The sequence below is a fragment of the Cyanistes caeruleus genome, chromosome 1 (genome assembly GCF_971803275.1).
Source record: "Cyanistes caeruleus chromosome 1, bCyaCae1.hap1.1, whole genome shotgun sequence".
NCBI classification, from domain to species: domain Eukaryota; kingdom Metazoa; phylum Chordata; class Aves; order Passeriformes; family Paridae; genus Cyanistes; species Cyanistes caeruleus.
In genome coordinates, this window is record NC_141701.1 from 110,797,453 (window position 1) to 110,823,491 (window position 26,039).

Here is a 26,039-nt window from a genome sequence, read left to right on the forward strand (position 1 = left end):
TCTGTTAATTTTCTGGGTCTCCAGCTTTAGTAATCTGGATTCTGTCCTGCAAATCAATGCCATATGGAGCTACACAATGCAGTTAATTCTCATTAGCTTAAACTATTAACTTTGTCTGAAAGTGATTTTGCATGTCTGCAGAAGTGCTAAAATTCAAAATAAACACCAGTATTTCACTATCCTTATGTTAGGTTACAAAACACGAAGCCAAATCTGTTAAATAAATCACACACACAAGGGGGGGAAGAAAGGGGTAATCTATTATAACATTCCTCCTCTTCTTAGAGTGCTCAGAGAAACACACTTTGATGTGTTTAATACCACATCCACATTGGGATGTGGAATGCCAGTCTTTATTATATATATTTAGCATACATAAACACTCTTATGTGACATTTAGAGTGGGCTTAGATTTGGTTCCATTATCTCAGTGCCTCTGCCCTCTGAACTGATGTACAGTAGACTAAAGCATAGTAAGCAAACCTAGGCTGTGGGTGCAACTTGCCAGGACAATCCTTCCTGCCATCCATGCACCTCTGAGCTCTTAACCTCAAGCTTTCCCCCCACCCCTTTTGCAGCACTATGGCTGAGACAGCCAGACAAAGAGCTAAATCTGCACCAAAGGCAGAGAGAGGCTGAGGAGGAAGGCAGGCTCACCCCTTCTGATGGCATGTCAGACCAAATTAAACCAAATATGAAATTGCAATCCCAGAACACTGAAAATATAAGAACTTAAAATGGCCATCTCTTTTACCCACAGCAAGAACCCACTATGGGAAATCTCTTTAGCATTCTGTAGAACAAGATACCACAGTAGTGTATTCTACAAAGAAACAAATTCTAAGTATGTGGGATTCTAATTTGAAAGAAGAATGAACAACTTTCTTACCCCACGATGTTAAGAATTCAGCAGCATACCGATAGATGCGGTTCATAATTTCAATCACAATGGCATAGATGATACTGGGCACGAATAGCATCAAGTTGCTGAAGTTAGACTCATTCTCTTTGTGATAATCCAGAGCCCACTGCTCCAAGTCAAAGTAAATCATCATCACATACAATGAGAAGTAGAGGCAAAGGCACACAAATGGTAAGGACACCAGGTAAATCCGTAACTGTCTCTTAATACTTGAGTACACTGGCTCCTCCCTCCCAGTGACAGGATTGATCCCCAGCACACCATGGAAGCCTGGTCTTGGTTCTTCAAACTGTCGTTTCATCAGCAGCGTGCCCCAGCGGTACGTCAGGATGGCGCAGATCCGCTTCCAAACCTCCAGTATCACAGTGGACCACAGCAAATTGAATGTGGCAAACATCACATATTTGTCGTAGTCTTCCCAGGCAAACATGTAATAAGGAATCCCAATGACAGCCATTGGAATCAAAGCAAATGTGAAGTACTCTAAGAAGCCAAAGTAGAGAGCAATGGTTTCGCCAAAGTAGCAGCGTATGTCATCTGCAGAGAGAAATTAATCAATAAAGACTACACTCAACAAATGTCAATACAATATCAAACTTGACCTTGCATGAACTTACAACTTTCCATTGGCCAGATTTCTTTTCTTCTAAATAACACAATGAATATAATTGCTTTTTTTTTCTTCCTTCACCCTTATTACAAAAAGTCAGATGGTTATCTGAATTACTTTTTTTTAAAGTTACATATATATATACCCACATAAACGTACCATTCAGATGGCAAGGAAATCAAACAGATATCCAGAGAAAGGGGAGGGAAAAAAAGAAAAAACCGAACCAAAGAGAAAACACTATCATTCTTGAAAACAGAAATTGATTAATGAATGGCATGGAAGACATCTGATGTAATAACAACCAAACTTTAACAGCAACTGACGCTCAGCTTCTGAAAATTCCCCCTGGCATATGTACTCCTGGCAAACAAATTTGTTTTGGCTTGCACAGAGACAAGGGCTAGGTTGTGCTTTGCTAACTCTCAAGGAACTAAAGGAATAGATGGACAGGTGTATTAAAATCTTAAATCTTAAACATATCAGATAAGAGTACTGAGCTTGAGATGCTCTCTTCAGCAGACAACTGATACATGAAATACATACTTGCTGTACTCACTAGGTTTGTCTGCTAAGGTGCGACAGAGACTTATAAAGTGCACTAGTAATGGGTATATTTCGTGACAGATGTATTACCTCCACGAAGACATATCACTTATCTTACTAATAAAAAAAGATACAAGATTATTATTCTTATAATCTAGAAGTAATTAGATACAGAAATGCCTATTAAAGAGTTTAAAATAATGAAATCACTTTTCTTTACCTGTTTGGACCATCAGATTGCTTGTCTGCCACTGTTTTGTATTTATCAGCTTAAAGAAACAACCATAGAAGCATGACCTCTGAACTGACACTGTAAATACACTACTACAAAAAAACCTCACATGTAATACCAGAATATTCTTATGGCTTACAAAACACTAGAACAGAAGTTTACAACTGCAAACCAGATAAAAGTCTCTGAAAGAAAGAAGGAAAGGTAAACAAACATAAGGATCAGCACTGCAACATCCCTGTCAATCAAAAATTCATTAACAAATACATTCAAGTGTCATTAGCATAATTTCACACTCTAACATGAAAGATACCCCTAAATTAGTAGATGCTTAACAGGCTCCTGGGATTTACTTCAAAATTTTGTATGGATTCAGTGTCAATCCAAAAAAAATTCCTTTCTCACATAAACCAAACACCAGCACATAATAAGGCTCCAAACACAATGCTCTGGAGGCAGGCATTATCGAGCCAGATCTTTAACTTCCTGCAGCTCAGGAAATAACCTCAAGCAACTGCAAGACCCAGACATTTATAATCAGGCAAGCTCCCAAATGCTTATTTTCTTATTTTCAAATAAAGTTTACAGGTTTAGAGTTTAGAACTTAACTGTCCACATTGCCAGACTAAAAATTATATTCATTTTAAGATTATGCAGTGTCTAAAATGTACTCAAGTGATGCTGGCATGCAAAAACATACAGTCTTCATTCAGACAATGAATTTAAAACAAACAGTTATAAATATACTTTTGATACACCTACAGCACAAATAAGCTTTGAGAGTTCCAGACACATGGGAGCTTGTCAAGAGTCAGTCTGAAAAAATAGTCTTGGCTTGGACCATTCCTGCTTTCATGACGGGTGGGGAGAATTTGTGATGTGCAGATTGCTGGTTCATGGAAACTCACAGGCACTGAATCTGCAGGCTCTAGAACCAACAATTTTGCAAGTCTAGAACCATTTCAGCAGGTCACCCAGGAAACACTAAAAGAGGAAAAACTTGTCCCAATGGTAAAAGAACATGGTCTAATTTCACAACTCCACTGCATGACCACAACACAAAGGCTGTTCACATACCCAAAGGTTGATAACCAACTTTCACTCGGCCATACCAGCTGTGACTAAGCTTTTTCAACTCTTCTCTATCATGCAGAGGGAAAATCTGAACAAGAACACCACTGGTCAATAATCTTCTCACTAGAAGAGAAAAGGAAAAATAGATACCTAGCACTCCTTCAAAGGACAGTGTAGTTGACATAAGTAAACAGGTTATGTTGTGTACTTAGCTAGCCTAAAGTTCCTTTGAAATAGATCTAGCACTCAAATCCTAAAAGAATTGTCTCATGTTAATTTAAAAATTATAGAGAGCAGTTATACCTATTCCTGCAAATACTGCACTCTCCATTGGAAGACAAAGAGCAACCTTTTTACCTGTAGTAACTACTCCACAGCTTTGCAACATAACCAAATGCAGCTTCAACAGCAAAAAGGGCTACAGGTCAGGACTGAAATGCCACATGTAGCTTTGTGGGGATAGCCACAAAGTAATTTTTGTACTAATTATGGGAAAGATACAAAAAAACCTTTGAATTATCAGTTTTCACTAATTCATAAATTACATCACATCTTCATTGCAAAAAAACTACATATTCCACAATTTATAGTTAATTTTGTTATGGAAAGCAATACTGCATGTGTGGATAAACAAGTAAGAAACTGCTCTGAAGTTACAACCATAGAAATAAGAAAATAAATTTAAAAATTGGAAGGCACTGGAAGTGTGACAGTATTTTACTATTTCCCATCATCACCTGTTTGACTTAACTAGAAAAATACCTTGGCTATATTAAAAAAATATCAATTTAAACTCATCTGACATCTACATTTATTTACATTTTTTGAACCACTAATATGCACAGATCTCCTTCTCTGATGACTAACACTAATAAATAAAGATACTGTTAATATAAGGAGATACAATTATTAAGTTACATTCTCCTAAGAATTTGTACCATTTCTATCATCTAGCTACCATAAAAATAGCACCAGCTCTCATTGCTTCCTTCTCCCATGAAAAAGAAAATATCTTGAAGCAAAGAGGAAGATCAGTGAAACCAAATAGATTAAATAAAAATTCCTTCCTACAAATTATGAAAATTTAACTCTGGAGCACTGGTACTCATTTTAGTCTTTTTATACATAGAGAATCCAAGTATATAATCATGTAATTTAAATAATAAATACTTTTGGTACTAATTAAAATAACAGATAAAATCAACATGTGCAAAAACTACCCAGCTGAAGAGAACTGAAGTCCCGTGCCTCAGCCTCACAGAATGATTCAGGATGGAAGGCCCTCTGAAAGTAATCTGGTCCACCTTCCTGCTCAAGGTAGGTGTGGCTTAAATTGGGTCAATTGCTCTGGGCCTTGTCTAGCGAGGATTTAGAAGACTCCCATGATAGTTACCAATCTCTTTAAAACCCTGATCAAATGTTTGATTATCCTGTTGAGAAAAATACTTTCTTGATACCTGTTCAGAATTTATCTTATTGTATTTTGCATCCATTGCCTTTTGTCCTATTACTGAAGCAGTGAAAAAGTTGGTTAAAAATAGTAGGACTTGAACATCTGAAGGATTTCTCTTCATTACAGGAAAATATTTTTTTTTTCACCATGAACACTATCCTATATCAACACAGTGAGTTAGAGGCAACAAACTACATTACTTACCAATTGATTTTCCTGGGTACAGCTTTGCCTGAGGATATCCAGGGATCATTTTTTCATTTTTGGCTCTCAAATTTTCAAGTTCATGTTTGATGATGTACTGACATTCCGCCATTGTAAGGAAATTGTGATTGTCATCTAAATAAAAAGGAAGGTTATATGAAATTGTGCAGCACAGGAATACAATCCTGGCAGCAAACAACTGCAAAAAATTACCAGATTTGGGGAAAAAGAAATTACAGGAACAAACCTATGTCGACCCCATCCATTTATCATCATGGAAACAAGAGTCAGATTTCCCTGAGATAAAAACAAATTTTCCCCCACTTCAGAATAAGAAACTATAGAGATTGCCCTAAATACACTAGGTAGGAAGCTAAAATATCAACAAAACTCTAATATAAAAAATAACAATATAGTATTAGTTTAACTGGGCAACCAGAAATACTTCAAGACAACACAGACTGCAGGTTTTCTTTTCTAGGTGACAACTTCTCTGATTGCATCTGGACAAAGCTAAAATTAAATTTGGGTTTTTAAAAAGAAAAAAATACCAGGAGATAGAACCAAAAATATATTTACAGCAGTTGGAAATACAGCTAATCCTAGAGATTCTGTTAGCAGTGGAATTTGTGTCAGATTTGCATTAATAATGTAAAGGCATCAAAGAAATTGAAGTGGCACTTTCGCAAATGACAGCTCTTCTGAAGGCTTCCTAATTTCAGGAAAGCAAGGTCACAAAAGTAAAGACACTGCAACAGTCATTGCACAGCAGTGGTATTGAGCAAAACTGCCACTGAGCAACAAAACTTAAAAACTGTTTCAGACAGACCCAAGAACCTTTATATTGAAAATGTGGTTAAGGGCATCACTTAACCAGGCACATGAAAAGTATTAGCAAGACTAAGTTGGAACTCCAGTATCTACTTGCCTTTGCTACTTCCAGAGTGAAAAACGAGTTCTGCCACTGTAGGGGTGTTAAGAACCTTATAAGCAGCACATGGAAAAGGAAAATTTCCTGTGTTGAGATCCCCACAAAATAAAAGAGGAAAAGAAACGATTCCACTTATCATGCCAAATCCCATTGAATGTGTCTGTGTTAATTATTGTTTGTTTGATGTGTACATTTAACAGAGAAAAATGTTTCTATTTTTTATAATTTCAAGATAATAAGCCTCAAAACTGGCTCACAGAAATTAAATTGCTACATTAATTCATAACATGGATTGTTAATCATAAAATCATGTTTATCAACTCTTTTTCCTGTCTTACTTTCCAAGAAAATCTTTCATACAAGTAAGAGACTATCTGAAGAATAGAAAAGCATGAAGGAAAAGACAAACAAAAAATTAAAGACACGTGAAAGAAACCAAAATTCATGATGTGACCTGAATTTCCATAGTTAAAAACAAGTATTTTTTTCATGGCTTGGTCTTCTGCTTGCTGTTCACAGTTATCATTCCAAGAATGGAAAGGAATAGAAAGACTATAAAATACTTAGCAGCGTAATTGCTCGTAATCTTTAGTCACCACTTTTCAACAACAAAGATTCCTACAATTGCTTACCTGCAAAATGTTTGAAAGTTTTTCTACTGCTGTATGTAAAAGTTCTCATTGAGTTATCAGTGCATTCCTTCACCAAACCTACAGCTTCAGCTCCCAGCAACAGCCTTAAGTGGGAAGCTCCAACCAGATAAATATTTTCAACTCCATTTTCTGTAACCAGTGGTTTAATCAGTAGTTGTGCACCTTTAAAGCAAAGAGAGGTAAAACAAGCAAGAAAATACATTAAAATTATGTCTAAAAGCCCTAGCATTTATCATCCAACATACTGGCTCTAGCTAACAGGAGTGCTGAAAATGTCTCTTTTTAAGGGCGCAAAGAATTAAGGTTTCAACAGCACTTGACATAGGATGTTCAGAGTCTTGCAGGGTCACCCCCTGATTTAGTCCTATTTCTGCTGAAGCACTCTCAACAATGAAGTGGAACAATGGGAACTGTTTGGATCTATTCCCTTAAGGCTCACACCATAAAAGTAAGTGCTTCTGCAAACAGTCCCACCAGTTTTAAGGAAATTAGATTTTTGAAGCAGAACATCCCTAACTTATCTAACAGAGCCTTGAAAGCAAGTTTGTAGTCACAAATCCATCAGCCACATTAATATTACTGACCATATGTAGCTATAAGCTACAACAGCCACAAATAATGACTTTTCTAAAAAAAAAGTTTTTAAAAAAGTCCAAGGAATAACAAATTCTTCACATTCCCAGAAATGCACAAACTTCAACTCCCAAAAGCATACCAAAATGAATAATGAAATATTGTCTTTGTAAGACCCTACCTGCTAATAAAAATATAAATAAAATCCAGCATGAAGTTACCAAGATTAAATTGCTTTCTGCTAATTTAATTTTGTTCTACAACATGGTATGAAGGCTTATGGACAGGATATGAAACATCTTAATTTAGGCAAGGCTTACCATGTTTCTGTAAGCAACAGGAGAAACATATCTAGACAACTGCTATAAAAACTGACATCAGAATTACATTGAAACATAGGTTATCAGGGTTTCAGTGCAAAAAATAGAAGAATTTTAGAGCTCAACTGGAATTTGACCTTAAGCCAATGTTTTCATTAATAACAGGGTTAAGTGGGTTCAAGAAATGCAAAACTAAATGAGACTGGCAAATAATCATTACACCACAAATTCCCTGAAAACTAATTCTCTGTATGTCTTCATATGATGGTGACAGCCAATTTAATTTCAAATTGCTACAGAATATCATACTGTACTCACCTCCATTTGCCTTTTTGTCCACAATTCGATTAGTGAACCATTCTATGGTTTCTTCTTTGGTGCCCTTTGCAAGTTCAATTACTACCAGGGGCCTGAAGTTAGACTCAACAGTATCCAAGAAAGACCAGCTTTCCATCATCTCTTTCGTTTTTTCCGCCATCTCTTGAGAGCTTGCTAAGTACAAAACCAAAATAAAATGCAAATGCTAAAAAATACCTGGTACAAATCGAAAAAAACAAAACTTTACTGTAGTGAATTACACAAGTCTGTGCTTATCAAAGGCATAGGTGTGCACTTTTAGACACTTACTACTAGCAGGTGTGAAGATGCTACTGATTTCCCATGGCACTTAAGTCCTACTCTCTAGGTAGGAAAACTGTTGTTGCTATGTATAGCAAAGCAGTAAGGAGAGAAAAGCAAATAAATTAAAACAAATTAATAAGGTGAAACTATACTCAAAAACAACAGCCTGCAACTTCTGACAGCGCATTTGTCAGCAAATGAAAACATTAACAGAAACTTAGTTGAACAGTCATTTAAAAATCAATAAGCTTGTCGTGGTATGATCAGTTTAATCTTGTGAAGCTTTAACTGTAACAAGGAAACTTATACCGTCTTGGGTAGGTAAGACATCTATCAAACTTATAGGCAAATTAAACTCAAAGCACTTAAATGACTTTTTGTTACCTATAAACCAAGTGACAAAGTCCAGCTGTAAAACACTGGCTGCATAACTTTAAGTGCAAATAATCCAAATTATCTAAGCAAGCCTTTATAGACATGCAGACCCATTTAGGCTGGAAAAGGCCTTCAAGATTGAGCCCAACCATTAATGCAGAACTCCTAAGTCCACCACTAAACAATGTCCCCAAGAGTCACATCTACAGATCTTTTAAATACCTTCAGGGATGCTGACTCAACCATTTCCCTGGACAGCCTGCTTCAATGCCTTTGGAAAGGCATTTGGAATGGAAACCCTTTCCATGATGAAATTTTTCACAGAATTTTAATGGCACGACTTGAAGCCATTTTCTTTTGTCTTATCACTTGTTACTTGGCAGACTCCCACCTTGCAACAGCCTCTTTTCAGGTAGCTGTAGAGACTGATAAGGTCTCCTCTAAGCCTTCTTTTCTTCAGGCTGAACAACCCCAGGCACTTCTCTTTTGAATTGTTAACAAATTTTATATAAATTATTCTACAGAGATCATTGTATCATGCTTCATAAAGCAACTTAGAGATGTCGATGAAAAAGAATAAATCTGGTATAACTAACCTATTCCATAAAAATAAAAAAGTAAAAATAACCCAAACAAAAAACCTATGACAGATTTAATTTACCAAGTTTAAAAGTGAGGGGAAGGTTTGGTGAATGTTTTGCTAGTAACTTGCCTGAAGAAGGGAATTTACCCACTTCCTTTAAGCAGTTTCCCCACTCCTGTTAAAATACTTCATTTCTAAGGAAGTTGCTCTAAGGATGTAGTTCAGCTTTTATGACCATTATGCTTCCTTGATTCAAGGACAAATCAGTCTCCAGTATTTCCTATAAATTATTCTACAAAATACAGTGATACTGTAAACATATGCATATCATAATAAATAAGTCTTTTCAACTTGTCAATTTCAACTTGCAGAAAAATCTTTCAAGCCAAATCTCAATGGGGTTTTTGGTTAATTTCATTTGCCTTTTCACATACACACAATTCTGCAACAGAGATTTACAGCTCTGAACCCAAGTATTCATGTCTTTTAAAAAATTGCACTGGAATAATAAAGTGTTTTTTAAAATTTCAGATGTGTATCTGCACAAACAGAATGAATCAGACAGAGAAAAACAATCGGGGATGAGGCACTGTAACTGAGTTTGTCAGTAACTAACTACACTGTCTTGACAAGTCACTGCACCTTAATGCATCGCTATGCATAATAAGGGGTTTGCAGTGGTTTGCTAAAATTACACCTGACACATTGTGTATATTGCCATTTCTAAAGAATTCAAAGTATGAAAAACACTAGATAATTATTAAATATTACAGACTGGTTACGAATATCACTTTGCAGAACAGTTATCTCTTGAAAACAGCCTTTTTAATAAACAGTGTGCTACTCAGTGGACTTGGCTCCTGTCATTTATTCAGAATCATCGTCCTTGGCATAGTGACTGTGTAAGAATCACAGAATCAACGAATGGTTTGGTTTGGAAGTACTTTAAAGATCATCTAGTTCCAACTCCCCTGCCATGTGTAGGAACACCTTCCACTAGACCAGGTTGCTCAGAGCTGCATCCAGCGTGGCCTTGAACACTGCCAGGGATGGGGCATCCACAGCTTCTCTGGGAAACCTGTTCCAGTGCCTCAGCACCCTCACAGCAAAGAATTTCTTCCTAATATCTAATGCAAAACTACTGTCTTTCAGTTTATTTTCAGGCTTTCAGTAAGTCTGTTATTTTCAGGGTTATTACTACTGAAAACTACAACAGAGCTGAAGCACTCTTCCAAATCGTGTGATTTCCAAATGCGTTTTCCTGAGAGGCTGTCCAACGCCCAGCACATACCCCATGAAAGGTAATTTGGGAGGTTATCTGGCCTCTTCTTTCATCCTACACTGTTTAACTAGCGACTGACCCAGAAGCACGGACAACAACCCAAGAAGGCCCTCAAACCCCCGAGCTTCGGCTCTCACGGCGCGGCTGCGTGGCTGTCGCAATTAACGAGGTTGGAAAAGACCTCTGGAACCATGGACTCCAACCCATGACCAAGGACCACCTGGTCAGCTCAGGGCAGAGGGAGCTGCAGCCCTTTTCCAGGGCGTGTCGGTGCGGAGCGGGTCAGAGCCCAGCTCACCGCCCAGCGGCGCCCGGCCATGTCCGGGCCGTGCCCGCTCTAAGGCGGCCCATCGCGGCTACTTCCCACTGCCAGGCTGCGCCTGGCTCTCCTTTTTTAGGAACCCAAAGAGCGGGGAGGAGAGCAGCCCGGCCGGCCCCGCCGCCAGCACGGCCAGTGACTCAGTGCCTGCCCCCGGCCCGGCCGCGCTCGCCGCCGGCCGCCGCCCCGCAGCCCACAGCGCAGCCCACAGCGCAGCCCGCCGCTCGCACCACCCCGAGCGCTGCCGGGGCGGCGGGGGAAGCGCCGGGGGTGTCACGGCTGCCCAGGCTCGGCACTGGCTCCTCGCCGCGGCGGGGTGGGCGGGAAGGGCGGAGGCTCCTCCCCTGGCGGCGGCGCAGGCAGCGAGAGCCCCTTCCCGCTGAGTCCCGGCCGCCCACTCCCCACTCACCGGCGGTGCCGGCTCCACATCCGCAAGGCAGGGCAGGGCAGGGCAGGGCAGGGCAGGGCAGGGCGGGCCGCGGGCACCGGGCGCTGCCAGGATGGGCGCCGGGCCGGCCCTGCGTGACACCGCCCGCCGCTGCCGCCGGCCACGCCCCTCGCCGTGGCCCTGCCCGGCCCAACCGGGCCCAGCCGGGCCCGGCCGCCCCCTCTGCGGCCTTCCGAAATGCTCCGATGTCAGTGAATAAAAAGCGCCCCTGTGTCAGTGTTTCAGCAACGCTCGTACGGACCGCCAGCTCGCAGTTCATCCTCTTGTTTATTTCCATCTTTTGCTGCCTGTGCTGCCTCCTGTCACAGAATTGCAGAATCAATTACGTTGGAAAAGACTTCTAAGATCGAGTCCAGTCTGTGACTGAACAGCGCTGTGTCAACCAGACCGTGGCACTGAGTGCCACATTGAGTCTTTCCTTAAACACCCCCAGGGATGGTGACTCCACCACCTCCTTGGATAGTCCATTCCAATATTTATTCATCCTGTCTGTGAAGAAATTCCTCCTGATTTCTAACCTAAACCTCCCCTGGCACAGCTTGAGACTACTTCCTCTTGTCCTGCCCTGGTTTCCTGGGACAAGAAACCAGCCCTTACCTGGCTACATGCTCCTTTCAGGTGGTTGTAGAGAGTGATAAGGTCCCCCCTTATGCAAGCAAAACAACCCCAGCTCCCTCAGCCGCTTCTCATAGGGTTTGTGTTCCTGATCCTTTACCAGCTCCATTATCTGCCCTTCTCTGGACTCGTTCCAGACCCCTCAATGTCCTTCCTGAACTGAGGGGTCCAGAACTGGACACAGCACTTGAGGTGTGGCCTCACCTGTGTTAGGTACAGGGGGACAATCAAGTCCTGCTGGCCACACTATTCCTGGTAGATGTCAGCATGCCATTGGCCTTCCTCACCACCTGGACACACTGTCCTTCTCTGGACATGGGCCAAACCACCTCCTCCTGGAGCCTGAGTTATAAAAATTCTGCACTTCACATGGGTCAGTTACTTTTCCAAACGTTGTTCTGCACAGGAAAAGAGAACATTTCCACATTCTGATACCAAGACTTTTGCAGAGAATATAGTTCCAAGCATCCATTTGTAGCTAGGAAGTGAGAAATGTAACTGTAATGCAGTGGTGGCAGGTAAAAGATGTGGCCAGCAAAGCATGCTCCCCTGCAGGGCTTGGGGAAGACTTTTCCACTTATTTGGAAATAAATAGAGATATTTGTATTTTATTGTACATTTTGTGATGAAATTTTGATTTGTGCTTGGTAGTGATTATAAAATAATAGCTTTTGGTGATGAATTTTTCAAGTATTTATAGCCAGTGAAGGGGTGAAGGTCTAGGGCACCATGGAAAATGGGGAGATGCAAATACTTGAAATTTAGATACTAGAGACTGCAATGGAGTGTAGAAGACAGACACTGTCTATATCAGATAGTTTGGGCAGAATATCAAGCTTCTTAAACTATTATTAGACTGTTTCAGTCTTGTCCAGCTCCCAGTGGCCTCACCATATAGTTATTCATCTCTGAGCATCACCTACTGTGAAAACTCACTTCCTGAAGAAGTAACATTGCAGTAACAGAGAGGTGGGTTTAACAAAAAGGGGGGTTTAGACCTTATTCTTGTGTTTTGTATGTTAGATGTCTCCATTTATGATGCATCTCACAATGCATCTCACAAATATCCACAATGTCTTCATGGGCTTTCAGCCTCTGGCCTTCTTGGCCTGACATCTTCAGTCTTCTAGTAGTTTACAAACAATTCTTTTAAAACTATCTCTGATACCTCCTACATTTGTGAGTTTTCAGTGGGGACTTGATGTTATCCAATTACTTTGGCCCATGCCAATAATCATTCAAAATCAATCTCTTTTCTGCTTTCAAATTAATCTTTCTGTTGGACAGGGTCATCTTTATGGCAATATTGCTTGATGAGACTGTCACATTTCCTCAGTGTCGTGTATCCACTAGGTGTCACATTCTTGCTACACAATGAATTCTCTGCTGTGACACTCAGTTTCTCTCTAGAAAGTTCACATTTTGCTAGCCATGCATAACAGCACATAATGCTGTATTCACAGAAGAAAAATAGGATTCGTAAGTAGATGGTGGATGTGTCTACAAAGTAATCTACACACACATACATTGCTGGCACAGTGGAAACAGTCTCACCACTATGGCAAAAAGTAAATTACTTTGTGCCAATCACAGTATTGTAGAGGCTAGAAATTTGCTCTTAAGAGGATTATCTAATTTAAAGATGAATCAGGTATTCCCATCCTAAATTGCAAACTGCACTAGCAATACAGCTAAATATAAATCCCAAGCTTGTATCTGTTAGTGACTGTAGTCCACCCTTGTGATTCTGCTAGCTGATTATAGCATTTTCATGGTCTGTCTCTGTCAGGCACCATGCAGACTGCAGACATAGTAGAATGGATGAGCTGTGGTAAGGCAAGAAGAAAAAGGAAAAAAAGAGAGAGACAAAAGAAGAATCCATGAAAATTTCAACAGCAGACGATTTATTTTTGATTCTGTGGTTAACTCTCTTCTCCCTGGACTAATGACTACCCCAGTACTTAAATAAATTAAGAATCCATTAATTTAACATGAAGTGAAACTGGCTTTTACACCAGGTTGAAACTTCAACCATATTTTGGGTATAGTTCAATGGCTATCTGAGCCCATACAGCATCTCACTGCCACTAAAAGGGTGAGATCTCACTCCCAGTCCACCATTATCATTTCCTTCTCCCTGTACCCACCCCATTGTCAGATCTGAGGCTCTGCCCCACACTTAAGCCAGCTCTGGCATTCACCAGATCCATCTCTGAGTCCATTCAATCTACCAGCTCCTTAGAAAACCACCCACCCACTTTTGGTTTGTTTTGCTTTGTTCTCTTTCAGTGATTTAAATAAACAGAGATAAAGGTTAAAGAGCTGGCACAAGGAAAGTACCTTTCCATACAGCAATCCTCACTAATTCAAATGCAAGCAGATGTATGTACGGTAGGGCAACCATATTCCACAAAAACACATAATGAGATTAATATTGACTCTTATCTGAAGTCATATATAATAGCAATCATTCTCATAAGATTTACCTTTACCTAGGTTTTGAGCCATACTGGAACACTTTACTATCATAAAAGTAAGGAGCAACTAACAGAAAAATATCTTTTTAATTCACAAGCTAATGACATATTAATTGGGTAAAAAATGGATGATGAGATACCTAAAGTTTAAGGCTAACATTAAATTACCTTATTATTAATAATAATTACATTAAAATTTTAGCAATTAAATTTCAATCAATGAGTTTGTCAGAGTAAAGTACAGTGACATTTTACCAATTTTCAGAGACATATTTTGTTAGATTATACAGGATCTTTCCAAAAGCGAAATAAACATTATTAAATTGTATTGCTGCAAATGGAGGGTAAGTTATTTTTGAGTCACACTTGGCACAGTTTTTACATTCTGACAGGAATTTTCATATAAGTGTGTTCAGGCAGTACATGTACTGTTTGTGTCCAAGTATGAAAGGTTTGATTCATAAACACTGAGCCACAAAGCTGATTGATTGCAATTTTTAAGGTGCAGGAAGACACACCTCTTCCACTTTACATTGTGTCCATCTGATTAGAAACATTTAGTTTTAACTTAGGTATCTACTTCCAAATAAGATCATCAGGGAACAAAAAGCCGTGTTCTGTCAAACAAAATGGAAACAACATAAAAAGAGGAGGATCAGCCTGCCTAAACCAGGAAGAAGTGAATGAAACAGTTATTACCCAGGAGGAGCAAGTAAAAGATAAAACATGCATAAGATGTGATTCATCATTTATATGTGAAGAAAAATAAATTTAAAGTTATCGAGGCAACCAGCATCCTAGCCTGTATCAGAAATACTGTGACTAGTAGGAATAGGGCAATGATCTCCCCCCGGACCTTGCACTGGTCAGGCTGCACCTCAAGTCCTGTGTCCAATTCTAAGCCACTCACCCCAAGGATGACATTGAGATGCTGGAGCAAGTCCAGAGAATGGCAATGAAGCTGGTGCAAGGATGAGATCACAAGTCCTATAAGGAGCAGCTGAGGGATCAAGGATTGTTTGGCCTGGAGAAAAGGAGACTCAGAGGAGACCTTATCACTCTCTGCAACCACTGAAAGGTGTGTGTAGCAAGGTAGGGGTTGATCTTTCCTCACAGGCAACCAGTAGGACAAGAGGAAATGGGCTCAAGTTGCACCAGGGAAGGTTTACATTGGAAATGAGGAAAAATTTCTTCATTGAAAGGGTTTTCAAAGCTTGGAACAGACTGCCCAGGAAAGTGGTTATGTCACCATCCCTGGTGGTATTTAAAATCCATAGATGTGGCACTTGAGGACATGGCTTAGTGATGGACTTTGCATTGCTGGACAAATTGGACAGCTGGACTCGATGATCTTAGAGGTCCTTTCCAGCCTAAATGATTCTATGTTTATTTCCTCAGTATTAGAGTAACCTGGACAGCTGGGCAATGATGAGGGAGATCCAGCAAGCCAAGGGGTCTTTATGTTTTGGGAAATTGAATAAAGTCAGTAATTTTACTGTACATGAAGAAATTTCAAAATTTCATCACAGAACTTTGAAAACAATCCATCCTTTCTGATTTTCTTCTGAGATGCATGTGTCAACATTTAGGATGCTCCAAATGGCAAGCTAGAATCTTGGCTAACAGACCCTCTCTGAATTTGTGAAAATAATATATGAATTAATGTTAAAACTTCACAATTAATCACCAGGATCCAGTTAACATCATTGGGATAGTGTCATGAGAAAAAAGGCTGAATTTTTCTGCATTTAGACAAATGGAGCCATGAGGTTACTGAGGTTACAGTGCTTCTGATTAATCTATATGGCCTTCTGTTTCTATTAGCTACCCCTTCATTCCTAGTTTTCTAGACTTCACCATCCACCTGCTGTGGAACAGCATCCTATATTCTATGAATACTGGTCCTCTATTCAGTGGCTGGCATACGACACCTTTTTTTTCTCTCATCTGGAGACTTCATCAATTGTAAAGGCTGCATTTAGCATGTCCTGCAAAAACAGGGGGAAAAAAAAGGGGAAAGCCGTACTTTTTGTATATTTCAATTTTAAAATTTCAGTTTCTTTGCATATTTTGTATTGTAGAGAATGGTGTCTGTCATTCCACCTGGGCAGAACGTGTTTGGTTTATCTGTTAGTGCATGACTAGAAGCAGTACTAAATAGTTAATTGGTTAATAAATGTGATTTACTGGATAGCATAATTTAACACATTCTAATAAAATGTGCAGTCTGGATTCATCAGTAGCCATGATGCCATGCCTGGGGCTGTGCCTCACAGAGGCAGTCCCTGACTATACTATCTGATGCAGCCTTTTGTGTTTTTCAAATACCTGTTTTAATAATATCTCTGCCTGGTTTTAGGAACCGAATGAAGATTATTCTAAAAAGCTGAAAGAGCTTGAGCAAGGTTTGGGCACATCAGGTTCAGGGATTTGTTATTCAGTAAAAGTCCTTCCAGCCACTACCTTCAAAGTAATACTCACTGAAGATAACGACATGATAAAACCCCTTACAGTCCTATGCTGAGAGCTCTGAATTATGAATGGGAATTGCTGTAGGAGGGCTGAAGAAGTTAATGATTCCAGTTGTCTTTCACCTCTTGTGCTTGAATTCAGCTGTTGGACAGCCACAGCATGAGGCTTTAAGGCAAACCAAAATCAGAGAGAAGGAACACCATCAGCCATTCCAAATGACATCAGATATGTACACGGCGTTTTTTATCATGCTTTGTGAACTATTCAATGTGGTCTTACAGACAACTTCATGAACTTATCTATATTGATTGCAAATGTCACACCTCTATACAATCCATTTTACTCTAATTTTTAAGTAACTTGAAGCATAGCTTGGGAACTAGTCTTTTATGGAGCTCTTGATTATGAAAAGATGGGTTCTGTAGGTCTTCTAGCTGATTCTTGACAGTGTCATAAACTGATTTCTCTAGGGAAATATGTTCACTTACATAGGCAAGGGCTGCAGCACTGGCATACTGCTGGCAAGGCGATCAAAGATTTGACAGCTATTCAACAGCTAATCTAAATCTAAAAATCTAAAGACACTGAGATCTGTTTTCCTTTCATGCAGTATACATGTTGAACTGTAAGATACATTTCAAAGTCTGCATATAATTTCTTTGTTTAAATGCTCTCCCCTGGTATGAATTGTACACCTGTTTATTTGACCGTTCTCACCATTGCTTGGAAAATGACAAAACTATAAAAATACAAAACTAAAGATATCCTACAGCTATTAATTGCTATTTCTAAGGGCCCAAACTTATCATTATTACTGATGTCTGTCTAGTTTTACACACTACATCTACATACTCAGATTCATATCTTTACCTTCATTTTCAGATGACCCCAATTTCATGCATACGGGTGTTCACTGATCAAAGACTTCAAAACAGAAATAAAAACTGAGGCCTTGAATAAATCACTCTTAACTTTTTGATCAAAATATAAATGTGATCATTTGACTTAAGAAAATTATGGCCCTTGTCCCCATAGAAACCAACACCAAGAAAAATGTCTTAAACTAATGAAAATAGCACCATTTGAAATATTCAGTGAAATATTTTAGCAATCACTGAAGTAAGACTAGGTATTAAAGAAAAATGGGATGAGTCAAAAGAGAAAGCCTTTTGCTGTGGTCTCTTCTACAGTGTACTGACGAGAAAAGTACTGACAGAACTAGGAGGTAAGCATATGCTATTGTTAACAGACTGCATGTGCTGATCTAGTTCAGCATGTACTTTTGGTATCCAGCTAGTTCCTTGAATGCAAAGTCAGGTACAGTTTTTCAACATCTGTGTTCACGTGGGTCCCAGTGCTGTCATCAAATGTTCAGAGCACAGGGTAATAAAGATATATGATATCTTCTGGCAGTTCAGGGGAACAAAAGGCACACAAAGTGAATCTGAAAAAATGTTTAACCTGACTTGTCTGCTATAGTCATACATTCAAAAACACCAGATACAAAATATTTGTAATGGAAAATATATTTTATTATTTATATTTTTATTATTATATTATTTATCTTTAAATTTATATTTATATTTATTAGAGACTAGTATATTATCCTTCTTTGTATCAAGTGTTTCACTTAAAATCTAGTACTACAACTCTGTACAGAAAAACCTTGATTTTATCAAGGTCTTTGAATTTCTCTTTTATTTCTGTAGCATCTAATTCTATAATCTGATTTGAAGCACTCTCAGATATAGCAAACCTAATTTTAGGAAAAATTTATTTTAGTAAAAATCATCTCCAATCAGCAATTAGAAATGCAATGTGGTAGAAAACAGAAATTCTATTTCTGTTCTCAGTTCCTTCTGAAGCAGATGTCTAGTGTTTGTCAAGAGGGAATGGCAGAAGAGTGTAGTATTTGCCCTGTTTTAAGTTTCAGAAGGGAGTGCTCCCTTGTGCTGGTACAACAGTGAAATGATCTAAGAAAAACATTAAATTATTCTCCATTCATAATGTCAAATGTCAAGTACAAGTCAAAAAAAGATTAACAATTAATGTTGCCCTTAAAAATCTTTTGCCTGGGGGATCTGAAGTCATGTACTAAAAACAGAGAATGGAATGTAAGTTGCATTTGGGGTTTCTTCCCTTTTCAGGAAAAAGAATGTTTTATTTTGGCATTACATTATATAATCAGGAGTCTGTGTTCACTTCAGATTTAACGAGGGTGTCAGATGTCTGGGTACAGACAATCTCAGGCAGTCCAGCCTAGGTGTGAGTGGGTGTATTTAAAGCTGTACGTGAGTCACAGCGAGTCTCATTAGTACCGCCTGTAAGGCCCTAGGACTCATGGGAACATAAAGCTTTATAAGTGACTGCAGTACTGGGGTGCATGGAGGCTCTGCACAAGGTCAGCAGATGAAGGCTCCTCTCTTCTGTGAAGGGCCATGCACTAGACGTATACACCCTGAGCTGTCTGGCAATAACACAGCACCCTGCAGGCACACACAACAGCGTGGCCCAGCAGTGCAGGCAGAGATGTACCTCTCTTAGAGACAGCCACACGTTCTTCCCAGGTGCCTGGGACTGGTGGCTCTGAGACAAGTTGTAGTGCTGCACTAATAGCACCAGTTCCCTGGGCTACAGCAGGGAACGACCTGGTCAAGGCCAGTGTGGAGGTGTGGGAGGATTCATCGACTGCTTTATGAAACCCACACCTGCAATAGCATGATTCTTTCTCGCTTAACTGTGAGAGAACTTGACTGCTCTTCCGGATGCTCTGGAAATGCTGGGAAATACTGAGTGACTGTCAGCACCCATTTATGTTGTCACTCTGAAGCTGACATCTTGCTAACAGAAGTAAGAGTAAGAAGCAGGGCTGGTTCTGTCCCCCAGCTGAACCAGCTTGTCTGAACTGAAATCCCACCTCCAGACTAAGTGAGGTGGTTTCAGGCATCCACAAGCAGTCACCATGCCAGTGTAAGTGCACAAGTAACACCTGCAATCCCTCAGGCACCCCCTCATGCATTTATAAAGGACTGGTGGTAAGGGTTGAAAAGCTGCCCTTAGCAGTATTTTACAATATGTTCTGAGAGATGGTTTTCCACATGTCAGATAGGCAGGACCTGCAGAATTGAGGATCTTTGTATGTCTGGAAATATGGATCTGTGCAACAACTGGTAGAACAGTTCTGGGCCAGTTCCAGCTTAATAGGTTGTATACTCTGAAATGGCTGAGAATGTGTGCAGCTGCAAAGCTTTACCAATTCAGAGAAACTGGAAACTCACACTAACTTAGGTTTGAAATATCTAAAACATCTGATCTAAAACATTCTGGGCATTTAACATTCTTAGAAGCAGGGAGATTGGTAGATGGCAGAATTAAGATGGGTACTGGCAATACTAGATGGTGTCAGTAACAGTATGCCACACTGAAGGTGATCATCCCCTTGGCAGCACTGACCTAGCATGCTGGAATAGTAAAGATATCGGCATTATCTAGCCAGAAAAAAGACATGTTGTAAATATACTTGGATTTTCCTTATCTTTTGCTTAGGCACCACTTAATAAGCAATACTGTGTTAGCAGATACATTGGATTTTTAAACTGATCATTAGCAAAGTAAACAAATATACATCCCTCTCTTGGCTTTTTAAAGGAGGACCTTAAATTCAAAGGTGAAAGGTGTTTTGCCTTCAATGGACAGTATTTGTGCCCCATTTAGTTAATTGGTCTTTCAGGAGACCTCAGAATACTCATGGGACTTTGTTGTATGACCAAAGTAATGGCTTATTATAAATATGAAGAAAAACAATGTATTTAAGTTTCCCAAAAGTGTAAACATTGGTTTTAAAAATATAGAGCTCTTACAGTAAGATGTAATATTATTTGCACAATATAACTTTTTTTTTTATATATTGCAGCTTACTTTATATATTACTGTCTTCTTTGATTATGTTATATAGATCTGCAATTGTTGTTTTGTTAATTTTTTTATTGTTTTTCTTGGGATGATTACATTTAATTATTGTTTTAGTCACTGTGACATCATTCATTTTCTGAGTGATACAGTGGGTAATAAAGGTATTTCACCGGTTTGGGGGTTTTAATTTCAAAAGCCATATACATTTATTTGTTATTTTAAATGTCCATGCATGGTATAGGACAAATTCAACATCATTTGCACATATTTGAATAAGAAATAAAATTGAAAATAATGATAGTTCCTTAAAAGTCCAGAAGAAACAATACCTTAATCTTTAATACCTTTACTAAAACTTGTTCCATACTAGACATCAAAATCAAATAAAAATTGAATCCAAGTAATGTATCCAGTACTGTACTCTATTCAGTGAGGAGTCCATTCTTATGTAACTCACATATACCTGATTTTTTAATGTGATTTATTTGTATTGACTCCACTAAGTTCAGCCCATGTAACAGAAATATAAATGTTTATTATTTTCAGGGCTGCACATCAGTGCTCTGACACATCTAGGTGAGGAATTGGTTCCCCAGATAGGTTCCTCCACACTCCTGTTACCTGAAGGAGTGCCAGCCTCCCCAGGTGACCTTTCAGCTGCCACTCACAGAGATTATCTGCATGATCTAGTGTCACTTGACACACCCTTGGGTATCAAAGATATCTGCAGAGGGCTGGCAGAGACACCACAGAACTGAAGACAGACCTGCACCATTCTGAAGCAACAGTGGGAGTACAGGAGAGATACACCACACAGCAGTGAAAATGGTACTAGAAAGGCATGTTTAAGCAGCTTATTTAAGTTTTTGCTTCTCTAGCTAGGTGGGCATTTTATCTGTCTTCTAAAGAGATGAGTGTTCTGCATCAGCCTCAAAAGCCAACAGCTGTCTACACAAGAAGCTACCCATCAAGGACATGACTGCATACATTTTTCTCATTTTGATTAGCAAGCATAAGCATTATTTTTTTCTTTCACACAGCCTACATTAACACCATCATACATACGTTTTTCTATTATTTCTCCAGCAGTAAAAACCATAATGAGACTTTGGGTGTGCCCACAAAGAAAATATGCAGTATTAAATAAACACTCACATCAGTATGATTACTTAGCCACACAACAGTAAGCACATGGAACGTTTTGACAAGAGTAAACTTTAAAAGTTTCCCCTTTCTTCTCAGAATTGCTGTACATGACAACCCTACAGAACAAAATGAAGATATGCCTGTAGCACAGGGAGGTGAATGTGTGCTGTGTTTAATCCAATTAGCATAGTTACAAGTAGCAGTGTAGATGCAGCAGCATAGGCCAGACATTATATACATTTATACATTATGTAAATCAGGATACAAGCCATACAAAAATCTAACAACATGCGCTGAACCTTCTCATTGTTTTCTTAGGGTTCCAGCAATCAGTGACCAAAGGATTGAGATGTGATTTGTCTCTGGCCACTATCTTCAATGCCAATCAAGAGACACCTCCCATTGGCTACTCCCTTATCTACAGTTCTGTCTCAGTCTTCAGTAGCACCACATTCCACTATTTCTGTCACATGAAAAAGTATTTCCTGATGATTTTTTTTTATCTATACCATGATTCACAGGATGCTCCTAATTCTTGTATTGTGAGGTTTTGTGAATGCTTGCTTCTTGTTTACCTTTCCACACCATCCATTGCTTTAAAGATTTTTCTTGTACTGCTTTCCACCATTACTCTTCTAGGCCAAGAATTCTAAACTATTTAACTTCTCCACACATGAGAGAATAACATGGTAGTTATTCTTTAACTCTAAAAGTCTCTGCCACCCTTCCTTCAACTTCTTCTTGTCCTATGCTACTACACTTTTTTCAAAATGGCACAAGCAAAACTCCATACAGGAGTAAGAATACTTCAGTCCCAATTAAAATGCTTGATTTATTCCTTCTGTATACTTTCTTTCCCTATCCCATGACTAAAACAGAAGAATTCATGTAAGGTGTTTCAGGAAATAACTTGCAGCCACAGCACTACAAAAGTGAAACTGAATCTCTCTGTTTATCTCTAAATATTAGTATTCTCATAAGTTACTCCGTGATTGGCCTTTACTTGGCATAATTGTACCATATTTGTAACTGACTGTAAAGAAATGCAATAGTAAGGTGTTGAATGTTACACAGGGTTACTACACCTAAACCCACAGATCTACAAAGACTAAAGTTCTGCTGAAACCAAGGTGCCAGGCAAATCAACTACTACATTTAAAAACCCGAAAAATATTCAATAACAATCCATTTGTATTGCCCAAAGCACAAAAAAAAAGCAAGATGAAACCAAGTGTCTCATGTAGAAAAGAAAAGCGTATCCAAGCAACAACACTAAGACTCAAAAGAAATAGGTCATGTGAAGAGAAGCACTAAATTTAGTAATCAAATGTATATTCAGCAGAAAAGATAAAGATGCTTTAGTGAAATAACATTAAGAAAAACAAAAGAAATTAAGAGATTTCTAAAGCTGGGAGACACAAGACAAAAGATGTGCACTTGGTTTCCACAGTGCAACTGAAAAGAAATTCATAATAGCTGAGTTAAATGTGCATGAAACATGAAATAACGCAGAGCAGATTTTGGTATAGTATTTTACTTTTGGTCAGTTTTACCCCAGAAGCTTGGTAAGAGCTCTAGTTCATTGGATCTCTGCACAAGCAGACTAAAGTCACAATATGTTAAGCTGGTACAGAAGTACAGTGGTAAAACTTTACTGGAATCACAGGGTCTTGCAGGCAGCCACTACAATTTGCTTTTCATTGTAATTAGGTCGGTGACAGAGCTCTCCTTCATTACACAGAATCGCACACATGACTTAATGAAAAGGTGTGACCACAGCTGCTGTTGGCATCCCATCTGAGCCTAGTCAGTTTAGCTGAAGAACTTGCTCACCAAGGCGCTTACGTGGAGGTGTGACAGCTGGCTGTCTTGAGCCACAGATGTGGTAACACTGAAAGAATCACTCTGTTCCACAACTTGTTACCAAAAAAAAAAAAAATGTCCTTCCTGAAGGATTTTTACTCCATTTCAGAGACTGTCTTGTTAAATCCTTGAACACTCATGGATGGCATTATTTGTAATAGGGCAGTTCCTGCCACTTCAGATGCCCCAGCTTTGCCACTCACAACAGCTTTTATTCCACTGTTAAACAGCAGGTTTTCTCACCTTTGGATAAGGTCTGAATTTCATGGGCAGTCCCTGCCCAACACAAAGCTAGATCATGCAGCTGTGATAGTAGCTAAATTGGGACCTCAGGAAGAACACAGAAACTCACAGCATCCAGGAAAGGAAAGGGCTGACTCATGAGCAGCAGAGCCACTTGTCCTTTCCTCCTACTTAGCTCAAGATTCAGCAGAAGCTGTGCTCTGGGGGTGCTTGCTTCCCACAGCAATAGCTCAGCACCATTCTGCTGCTGTGGGAAGAAGCAGTTTCAAAGCCAGCTCTCCCCTGAGGTCTGTGGGAAATACCAGTGGGACAAAGAGTACACTTCTCTCAGAAATGATAGCATATTTTCATTCAAAAATCTGATTGCCCTAAGAACCACATAACTTATCTTATGGATAGAGAAGAGCTCTAGATTCAGTATATCTTTTTATGGAACTTTTTATGTTTTTAAATTATTTATAATTTGGAGGTTAAAAAAACAACAATGAAATGCAGCATATATGCTGCTATATACTGCAGCAATTGGAACATTATGATTACAGAAATACATGTTCCATGCTTAATATAAATTCAACCTGTAGCTTTGCTGTCGCTGGGAGCTTTGCTCTGTGGGCACTGCTGAAAACAGTGGGTAGAACAGGATTATCTAATGATGCTAAATTTGCCTTTCTGTATCAGTAACTGACATAACAAAAAATACTGGCTGAAACCCAGACAAACCTGGCAAGTCTGGGGTGGGAAGCTATGATATGTGGTATAAAGGGTAGCACTGTGGTTTGAATGTGAATGCAAAGGTTGAGTATACTTAGGAAGGTCAGTTCATATCTGTCTGTCATCAGCAACCAGTAAACAAACAGAAACAAAGCCATGGAGAGGAAAAGAAGCAGCAGTCACATGCCTCCAAGAGAAAGCTGAAAGAACAAGCTGTAAACAAACATTATGCTTTGTGTAGTTTGATTCTTTTTCTTTCCAGGGAAATAGGACTTTGTCAACATTTTTTTGTCAACTAAAACAGTGCACCACAGACATAACTGGGTTCTCTGTCACAGCATTCCCTAATTTACAAAAAACCAAAACCAAACTCATAAGGCTGAATCTGGCCAGCAGCAGACGCTACAAAGTAGGGGGGTGGGGGGAAAGTACTTTAAACTGAGCTTAAGCATTTACTCATCTCGACATTGCCTTACAAAAATGATCTTTATGTTAAAAAGGCCAAACTCCAAGGAGAAAAGTATTTTCCAGTCTTCTACTACTTACTATTGCCATTTACTACAAGCTAGAATGAGTACAAATAGCAACTATTTTCTTTTTTGAGCCCTAATACTTTATTATTGAGAACAATGAAAAGGGGACATTTTCTCTCAAGAGAAGAAACAACAATTATAACAAAACATGTTGACTGACTTTAAATATTGCTTTCAGTGTTCTCCTCACACACACAAAGCAGATTTTGCTAGTAGAGATAATTATTCTTTATTCATGTTGTATACATAAATAACTAGGACCTAACAGGGATGAAAAACTCAGAGCTATTTTATTTAATCTGGTTGAAAACACTTATTGTATTTCAAGTACAGAGGTATCAAAATATTTTTAACAAAAAAGCTTGCAAGAACTTATTTCACAAGAGAAATGACTGGAAATTCTCAGGTTCAGGGTTTACCAGGCACCAAGTACAATACCCATAGGAGGCTTCCTGTATTTACTCATGGCAGATGTTTGGAGATTGTTGACCAGTTGAGTATTACCACATATGCTTTAGGGATCAAAAAAAAAGAGATGTGGTTTTACATATAAAGAAAACTCCAAAACATTGCACAAGTTTTTATTTACAACCAACAGGGTAAAGAGGAGATCAAGATTACACCAGAGAAGTTGCACTATGTTTCATAGGTAAATTAATTTAACTAGGAGCAGGATTGTGAGGAGGCTTGAAACCTTCCACTAGTATCAAATGGAATGGCATGGGCTCCAGGCCAAGAGATGGGACAATGGGTGTACTGGTGGACAGGATCCACTTTTTACCAAAGCCTGTAGTGATAGGAAAAGGGGCAACATTTTAAAACTTTGAAATGGAAGATTTATATTTGCTATAAGCATGAACTTTCTTATGATGAGAGTAGTGAGATACTGGAACAGGTTTCCCAGAGAAACTGAGGATGCCT

General features: G+C 39.1%; 1 protein-coding gene across 15 annotated transcripts in view; it reads right to left on the reverse strand.

The window, feature by feature from the left end:
- Positions 1-26,039, reverse strand: part of ANO10 (anoctamin 10) — a 243,284-nt gene that overhangs the window by 109,788 nt on the left and 107,457 nt on the right. For 3 of the 15 annotated variants that reach the window (XM_023919292.2, XM_086850212.1, XM_086850267.1), the window contains exons 1-6: positions 10,389-10,910; positions 7,837-8,010; positions 6,605-6,787; positions 5,042-5,176; positions 3,388-3,507; positions 890-1,459 (exon numbers count right to left, since the gene is read on the reverse strand). In XM_023919292.2, coding sequence (XP_023775060.1) covers positions 890-1,459; positions 3,388-3,507; positions 5,042-5,176; positions 6,605-6,787; positions 7,837-7,996 — 1,168 coding nt within the window. In that variant the 5' untranslated portion in view covers positions 7,997-8,010; positions 10,389-10,910. Of the gene's footprint in view, positions 1-889; positions 1,460-3,387; positions 3,508-5,041; positions 5,177-6,604; positions 6,788-7,836; positions 8,078-8,145; positions 8,222-8,905; positions 8,928-9,226; positions 9,500-10,388; positions 10,911-11,107; positions 11,276-26,039 lie in introns of those variants that run through there. The other 12 variants (XM_086850207.1, XM_086850263.1, XM_086850226.1 and 9 more) reach the window with 9 other exon arrangements.